The sequence below is a fragment of the Dermacentor variabilis genome, chromosome 6 (genome assembly GCF_050947875.1).
Source record: "Dermacentor variabilis isolate Ectoservices chromosome 6, ASM5094787v1, whole genome shotgun sequence".
Lineage (NCBI taxonomy): Eukaryota > Metazoa > Arthropoda > Arachnida > Ixodida > Ixodidae > Dermacentor > Dermacentor variabilis.
The window spans coordinates 49,497,883-49,507,027 of record NC_134573.1 but is presented as its reverse complement, the minus strand read 5'-3'; the positions used below and the strand labels follow the sequence as shown (position 1 = coordinate 49,507,027).

The following is a 9,145-nucleotide window of genomic DNA, read 5'->3' as shown; positions in this document are numbered from 1 at the left end:
TTTTGAAACACTGTCGATAACAAAGTACGAAGCGGTGCCTACCAAGGCGTCTGTGAGTGAGCCCAGTGAGCGCGCGCTGTCGCGCGTCTTTGTGGAAGCAAACCACCATTACTCGCGAGGCGCGGCAGGTGCTAGGTGCGCGGACGCGAGCTTACGCGCGTTCGCAAGCGTACGTGCGGTCTCGGCTTAAGGCAACCGGAAGCAGACGACACTACGTCGCATCTTGACGCAGAAGAAGTGAGGGCGGAGTTTAGCCCGGCGCTCGGAGAACAAGTTGAGGAGGAAATGCATGGCTAGAGAGGAAGGTAACTTGTAATTGCCCGTACCTCTTTTCATATGAGACGCTTCACTTAAATTTTGACTTGTTTTACAGTAGTTGTACCCAGACATTCACAAATGTTTTTTAAAACCACTTCAGAGGCCCTTTAGGTAATCGTATGAACTAAACACAAACTGTAGAAGCAACTTGAGCACGACAAAATTGAGCAAGTGCTGCAGAAAAATAGGCTGTGGGTAATATCTTGCAAACAACCAGGTAGCAAAAATTTAGGCAGCTGAAGAATAGACAAACAAAGTGAACGAAAATCAGGCATCTTTATTGAGGCAAACATGTCACTTTGTTTAACTGAATAGTGCAACATGTCTTCTTCCTGTTTATTCACTTTTTCATGACTTCTTGCATATGGGTTGGATATACAGAGGGATGGCAGGACCACAGGCACAATTAAATTCATGAATGCACATGTCGGGTACTTCATCCTCGTATCCTCTTGCCACCCACATGATGCACTCTGAATTGAAACGATTTGTTCCAGTAAACAGAAGTTCATTACACCTGTGTAGTACTGGCTACAAGCGCGCAGAAACATTATAGTTCTTGTCACTAGACTACGTATTTAAGAATTAAGTTGTTGTTTCCCAACGTTTTTCTTCTTAGGACTAAATCAATCAACCGGCAAGGAACATTGTCATGAAATCACTATGCTACAGGACTAATTTCTGACCAAACATTTCTCTATCTTACTCTCTGACTGAGTTACCGCGGTAATGTCAAATATATTTTAAAAAGCTCTTGGTATTGCGCCTCATAAATGTGGAAAATTACGTGAATACAAGTCATTTAAACTTCATTTGGGTGTTACCTTGGTCAGCGATATTGCAAATGTAAAATGCGCTGGTTTGTTTTGATATGAAAACTAATACTTTTTAGTACATGCTCTTTATTTTGCGAGTGCAGGAACTGATAAGAAAAATTTTGACGAGTGCACGTATACACGATACATTTTTTGGCTAAAAACGTAGCAAAGTAAATGAGAGAAAATAACGACTTACTACTGCCAAGAGCAATACTGGATAGTAGTGCTGTGTTAATTGTAATTTGCGTGATTTAATGAAGTGCGAGCCTAATGAGGCCACAATTTATTGTAATATCGAATATGACCTCAACAGTTTTCAAATAATGAGCATGTGTTTTACCCTTTAATACCACCTACGCATCCGCACATTCACGTTAGCAAGTTTTTGTCGTTTCAATGCCCACAGGAAAGAGTTTATTAAAAGCACAGATTTAGAAATAGGAGCAAATGGAAAGTCTATTCGCATGCTCAGTGCTCAATGGTTAGTGCACATGAAGTCAGTTTAGCCTGTAAAGTCTGATTTCAAGAGTGACGTACACTCGTCCACTCCGTAGGCTCTCGCATTTCATCTGACCTCTGTACATAGGGGATAAATTTGTTGCACATTTGCTCCATTTTTATGCCTCTTGGCGGTTTGAAATTTTCACTAATATTCGATATGTATTGGTATTTATAACTAGTCACTAATGTATCCGAAGATCGAATCTTCATAGAAATTTGGACGTTCACACGCATCCACCGCATGGGTTAAAGGATGTGGAGCCACAATGTTCTTTTTTTTTTCTGAAACAAGTACATTATAGGGAGAGACTAACGCTGTCGGCAGAAATACATCTCCTACAGTTTTCACGCGCAGCAGCTGCCGAAATATACATCTAGTTTCCACACGTTTCTATAGAAAAATCTGTGTTACGGTATTTATCTCTAGGTGTCCAAATTGCCAAATCCCTTGGCAATTTCACAAGGAAAGATTCAGCCGAATTGCGAGAACCGGTTAAGCGACAAACGCATATGTTAGGTTCGGTTCAAGCGTAATTATGGCGATAGCGTAAAACCTCTTCGTGATCAGTCTATGGGTAGCTGCTGACTCATTGGTAAGAGTGCCATCGATGTCCGAGCTAAAAGGCGAACCTTTTACAGCATGAGCGATAACTAGTCGTCGCGGTAATATTACCGCTGAAACACTAATGCGTTTTAGAGACACTCTGATTTAAACTCTGTAAATGGACGAGTGGCACTGCAACGTAAAGCTATTCCAAACTTTTCTGTTTCATTTCGGCAATCCGCCCTCCCCGATTGCTCGAAAACTTTTTTGAAGCACCCTCCCTTCGACTGTCTTTCACGAGACGTCCTGAAAAGTGCGATAGCTCCCTATCTGATATGACGCGTACACATTGAATAGGCATGATTTAATGCAACAAAAGAAAAATAGTAATTTCTAATTCGACGCCATATCGTTATTAGCCCTCGGCTATTGGTCAAAAACTTTAAGGCTGCACCCAATTCACAAGCCTGTCACGCGGTGTCATGAAACCGCGAAAATTCACCGCGTTAAAGTGACATGTACGCGTTAAAGATGCATTGATATGCCGAACAAAACAGAACTTTTTTTCTGAATAGCCGCAGGCTGCCCCGTTCCAAAAGTAATAAAAGATGGCTGCCGCCGATCACTCCGGCACTGGCTATTCACATTTGCCGGACAGCATGGGTTTATTTGCGCACTATAATACATTTTGCGTAGCCGTGAAGCGTTATTGAGCACTTTCGGCATGTTTAGGACCTCGCTCTGCAAACTCTTCTTTGCTGAGAATCCGTTTTAGCGGCATTCTTAACCTTCCGTTGGATGCCGCTACGATTTTCGACTAGACACCTCAAGCTAAGTAAGGGAAAGCGGACCAATCGCAGGCGCGGGCACCACACTCTTCATGCGGTTATTGATTTTCAGTGCACTCACTTCGGCCGCATCGATTCGCGTTCCACGTGAGCGTGCTCCTCGCCTCCCTTCAGCAATTAGATAAGACAAGCTGCTCCGTGTAGGCAATGTTATTTGTTTTTAAAGCAAACAAAATAGACCTTCCAAAAAACGAGGAGAGCGTTTGGTTGTTCTGGTAAACAGCCCTGCTGGTCAACGCCGAATACTTGCGTCGACGGTTACGCAAATTTTATGTGAGGAGATTGGAATAAAAACCTATTGGAATAGTTTTACGTTATAGGGCCGCAGAATCGGCTTACGGTGTTTCAGTTGCAGCTAATATTATAAAAGAAGTAGGTAAATATGTTTAGCCATACGTTTTTCTTGGGCTAGGTCGTTCCTAGGGCAGCTCAACAATCTGAGCACCAGGGTCCCCTATGGTAATTTTTGAAGGAAGCACTGGGGGATTTTTTGACTTTAGCTATATTTCGAAACAATTAGACTGAAATATATTCAATAGAAACATCTTTGAGCCACGCCTGGTCATGCTGAAGGCAGTAGAACGTATAAAATTCGGTAGGTGGAGTGCGAGTTCTATAAGTCTTCGGACCACGGAGCATGTATTCCGTCAGACGTAGGAACAAAGCGCCTGCAACAAAGTGCAACTATCAGCTGCCTAGTACAAGGCTTTCAGGGAACCAGCCCGATGAATGTTTTTTATGCGTCCTTGAAGTTCATCATCGCGCACCTTCGCGAATTTTCATCTGAGGAAAGAGAAATAAAAAGAGCACTCATACGTTAACTCTTGCGGGAAACAGTAGGGGCACAAGTCTACAAAATTAGTTTTTGAGGCTTGCCTTCGAATGTGCGATAGTTGGCATTTTTGCAGCCACGGTACATCACTGTAATTGCTGAACGACTACTAAAGCTTAGTTCACTCATGCATCTGACAGCAACGGCCACGTTGCTGCGGTGGTATTCTGAGGGCACCGAGTTCTTGTTTAGAAAGCAAAACAAACATTCCCCACAAGTGTGATTTTTTAAATTAATGAACGTTAGTATGTGTATAAGGTAATTATCGATCGCGTCAAATACCTGGCGCTGTTTATTCAGTTTAGGATCTTCCCTATATGGAGCTCTAACCTGTTTTTTTTCCGTTAAGTTGCAATATGGTTGCAACATGCTACATCGCAATGCTACGTTGCATTGTGACATCATACCAAAGCTCCTACTATAGTTGGTTGCTCACGTGACCATAAAATGTCACCGCAAGAGAGAAAATCTAAGGACGAAAGCGCGATCTAGCAACTCACAAGCAAGCGGTGCAGCCCGTGTGATTTGAGACATGCTAGTGAGCACGATTGATCAAAGAACGATTGTGATCACGATTAGAGCTGTGTACCATTATGCCTAGCTGAATAGCATTGGAGAGATCGTATCTCCCTGCCTGACGCCCTTATTATTGGAATTTTGTTGGTTTCTTTGTGGAGCACTACGGTGGCCGTGGCGCCACTATAGATATCTTTCACTATTATGCGTTGCATATTGCAATCACTCAGTTCAGCCCTTGGGCGCGGCCGGGCAGTCACCATTGACCTTTAGCGCAACCACGTGACGTGACGTCACGACAGCCGGAGGAAAAGCTGGGCCCCAACTCGCGCGGTCGCGCGCGGCCGCAGCCACCACCTGACTCCCGCTCCTCCCGCTAGGGGCGCTGCGCCGGCGCGTGACGTCACGGAGGAAAAGCTGGGCCCCAACTCGCGCGGTCGCGCGCGGCCGCAGCCACAACCTGACCGCGCAATATGCAACGCATTCTTGGCTTAACCAAGCTAACCCTGGCCATTTTTTTTTACATACAGCTCGTCCACAGCCGCATTCCGTAATACCTGCATGACTGCTGAGGTTTCGACTGAATGAAACGCTTTCTAGTAATCTATAAAAGCTATATATAATGGTTGGTTATATTCCGCACATTTCTCCATCACCTGATTGGTAGTGTGAATATGGTCTATTGTTGAGGAGCCTTTACGAAATCCTCCTTTAGTCCTTTGGTTCCTGTTCCTGATTCTATGTGCGATTACCTTAGTAAATACTTTGAAGGCAACGAACAGTATGCTGATCGGTTTATAATTTTTCAAGTCTTTGGCGACCCCATTCTTATGGATTAAGACTATTAAGACGAGGTGTTGAGGCATTGCGTATACAGGATGGCCAGGTTTTTAGAACAATCTGCCCACCGTCCTTCAACAACTCTGTTGTTACCTCATCCTCCCCAGCTGCCTTCCACCTCTGCATAGCTGCCAAAACTTTCTTTACTTCTTCCGGCGTAACTTATGGTATGTCAAGTTCCTCTAGACTATTTCGGCTTCGATAATTGTCGTGGGTGTCACTGGTGTTTATAAATTTGTATAGAACTTCTCAGACACTTTAACTATCTTTTCTATATTAGTAATGATATTGCCAGCTTTTTCTCTTAGCGCGCACATCTGATTCTTGCCTATTCCTAGTTTCTTCTTCACTGCTTTTAGACTTCCTCCGTTCGTGAGAGCATGCTCAATTCTATCCATATTAAAGATCCTTATGTCAGTACGCTTGTTGATTCACTTGGAAAGTTCTGCCAGTTCTATTCTAGCTGTAGGTATAGAGGCTTTCAGTTATTGGCTTTTCTTAATCAGATATTTCGTCTCCTGCGATAGCTTGCCTGTAGGCTGTCTAACGAAGTTGCCACCAAGTTCTATTGCACACTCCTTAATGATGCCCATAAGACTGTCGTCCATAGCTTCATCAGTAAGATCTTCCTGAGTTAAAGCCGAATACCTGTTCTATAACTTGATCCGGAATTCCTCTAGTTTTCCTCTTACCGCTAACTCGTTGATCGGTTTCTTATGTACCAGTTTCTTCCATTCCCTCCTCAAGTCTAGGTTAATTCGAGATCTTACTATCCTATGGTCACTGCAGCACACCTTCCCGAGCACATCCACATCTCGCATGATGCCAGGGTTAGCGCAGCTTATGTAGTCTATTTCATTTATAGTCTCGCCATTCGGGCTCTTCCACGTCCACTTTCGGTTATCCCGCTTGCGGAAGAAGGTATTTATTATCCGCAAATTATTTCATTCTGCAAACTCTACTAATATCTCACCCCTGATATTCCTAGAATCTATGCCATATTCCCACACTGACTTGTCTCTAGCCTCCTTCTTGCCTACCCTGGCATTGAAGTCGCCCATCAGTACAGTGTTCTTTTTTTTTTACTTTACCCATCGCCGATTCCAGGTCTTCATAGAAGCTCTCGATTTGATGGTCATCATGACTGGATGTAGGTACGTAGACCTGTACGATCTTTAATTTATACCTCTTATTAAGTTTTCCAGCAAGACCTGCCACCCTCTCGTTAATGCTATATAATTGCTGTGTGCTTCCAGCTATATCCTTATTAATCAAGAATCCGACTCCTAGTTCTTGTCTCTCCGTTGACCCCGGTAGCAGAGGACGTGCCCGCTTTTTAGCACTGTATAAGCTTCTTTTTTCCTCCTAACCTCATTGAGCCCTATTATATCCCATTTAATGCCCGTTAATTCCTCCCAATAGTAATCACGTACGGGGCAGAAACCTGGGCTTACGAAAAGGGCTCTACTTAAATTGAGGACGACGCAACGCGCTATGGAAAGAAGAATGATGGGTGTAACGTTAAGGGATAAGAAAATAATAGATTGGGTGAGGGAACAAACGCGACTGAATGACATCTTAGTTGAAATGAAGAAGAAATGGGGCATGGGCAGGACATGCAATGAGGAGGGAAGATAACCGATGGTCATTAATGGTTACGGACTGGATTCCAAGGGAAGAGAAGCGTAGCATGGGGCGGCAGAAAGTTAGGTTGGCGGATAAAATTAAGAAGTTTGCAGCGACGATGTGGCCACAGCTAGTACATGACCGGGGCAGTTCGAGAAGTATGGGAGAGGCCTTTGCCCTGCAGTGGGCGTAACCAGGCTGATGTTGATGATGACGACGACGACGAAGGAGATGATGATGATGATGAATTCCTCCAATAGCACTGCTAGACTCGCTTCACTAGATAACGTTCTAGAGCTAAACGTTCGCAGGTTCAAATTCCAGTGGCGGCCTGTCCGGATCCATAAATTCTTAGGACCCTCTGTGGCATCACAGGTCTGACTGCCGCCGTGGTCAATTGCTTCGGAGCTGCTGGGGACTTAGGGCCGAGGCTTGGTTGCTGCATTCTTATAGGAATCATGAGCAGCAGCTTGCTATTTTCCCTCAAGAGGAACATGTATAACAGCTGTGCCTTAACAGTACACCTACGGGGCTGGCTGAAACTCCGAGGCTTGCAAAAAATGGTTCTACTTAAATTGAGGACGACGCAGCGAGCCATGGAAAGAAGAGTGATGGGTGTATCGTTAAGGGATAAGAAGAGATCAGATTGGGTGAGGGAACAAATGCGAGTTAGTGATACCTCAATTGAAATGAAGAATACGAAATGGGGCTTGGGCTGGGTAGTAATGAGGAGGGAAGATAACCGATTTTCATTGAGGGTTACGGACTAGATTCCAAGAGAATGGATGTGTAGCAGGGGGCTGCAGAAAGTCAGGTGGGCGGATGGGATAAAGAATTTTGCAGGGAAAATAAGGCCACAATTAGCACATGACCAGAGTAGTTGGAGAAGTGCGGAAGAGGCCTTTGCCCTGCAGTGGGCGTAGCCAGGCTGATGCTGATGATGGTGCCTAGCTGAAGATGTTAGTGTATGGCCATATAAATGCGACAAACATATGTCTGCATGCAATGACGAATGTCGATAGGGAAAGATGTACGTAAAGTTGATGTGTATGCTTAGGATGGTTCTTTGAAAAATGTGTGTCGTAACATTCCTAATTGCGACGTTAGATCACAAAAATATGCTATCGATGGCCCGTGACGATCGGAAATACTGCACAAGAAGTATTAGTACTAACATACACTGTTGTATGCTTGTATTTGCAACAGATTTTGTGTCATTACTCAGTGAGTGAAGGGAAACTTCATTCAAAATGTCTAGTAATTTGTGCGGGGTGAGGCCATAAGGACTTCAGCCTAGGTGACGGCCTCGAGTCCTTGGACACGGGCGGCTTCCATGGCGTGCCGAACGGCCCACAGTTGATCGGCGAGGTTGTGGCTGAGCAGGGCCGCCTCCCATCGTGCCCTGCGGTTCGAGACTGCCGTGTCTACCCCTTCCGCCGGGGACTCCTGCTGGTCGCTACCGGTGCATTCCCACAGCATGGGCTGCAGCGTCACTCATGACTCCGCACGCGGTGCACTTGTTTGACTAATAAAGCTCGGGCTAGCAGAGGCGCAGGGCCACCGGGTTCGGATACCTGTGTGTCTGCAATGGTGTCTAGTCAGCCACTTGTTTCATATTTTGTTTGGCGTGCGATGGTGGATATTCGCATCTCTTTAATCTGTATGTTGTATGATGTGCCGGAACGTAGTTATGTGATCCCACCTCGTCCACTCCCGCATCGCTCTCGCGGTGGAAGGCACAGCTGGCAGGCATCGTGGCTCGGCAGGTAAGTACTCGAGGCGCGGCGTGGTCCGTCTCGTTGCCCGAGAGCGGGGGGTCCTTGTGAGGGGGAGGGGGGTCCATACGAGGAAACTGTCGTTCTTGCGGCAAATTTTGCCGTTTTGATGTTGGAGAATATGGGCCGCTTCCCATGAGATCCGGCCAATAGCGTATTGGCATATCGCCGCCTGCGAGTCGCTTATTATCCCCTCAGCGTCTGTGGTGGCTACCGCGATGGATATCGACGCTTCCGCGGCCGTCTCCGTCTCATCCGTGCATCGCCCCACTCGTAATGCAAGTTCCGTTGTAGTCCGTGATTGGAACCGCTAAGCGGCGTCTTCGCTTGTAACGAGCCGCTTCTATGCAAACCGTTTCTTTGTTGCTGCCGTATTTCTTTTCCAAGTATCGGGCGCGCCTGCTACCTCTACCGATGAGATGCGTCGGGAGCATATCCTTGGGCCACGGTTAAGCGAAGATGCGCTCGCGAATCGCTATGGGTATTCCGAGCTTTTCTCCGGGCTGCGTGTGGTAGCTGATGACCAG

General features: G+C 45.7%; 1 protein-coding gene across 1 annotated transcript in view; it reads right to left on the bottom strand.

The window, feature by feature from the left end:
• Positions 1-594: 594 nt before the first annotated feature.
• Positions 595-9,145, bottom strand: part of LOC142584158 (uncharacterized) — a 35,907-nt gene continuing 27,356 nt past the window's right edge. Inside the window, exon 5 of the mRNA XM_075694327.1 lies at positions 595-791. Within this exon, the coding sequence (XP_075550442.1) occupies positions 667-791 (125 nt within the window). The 3' untranslated portion in view covers positions 595-666. The remainder of the gene's footprint in view (positions 792-9,145) is intronic.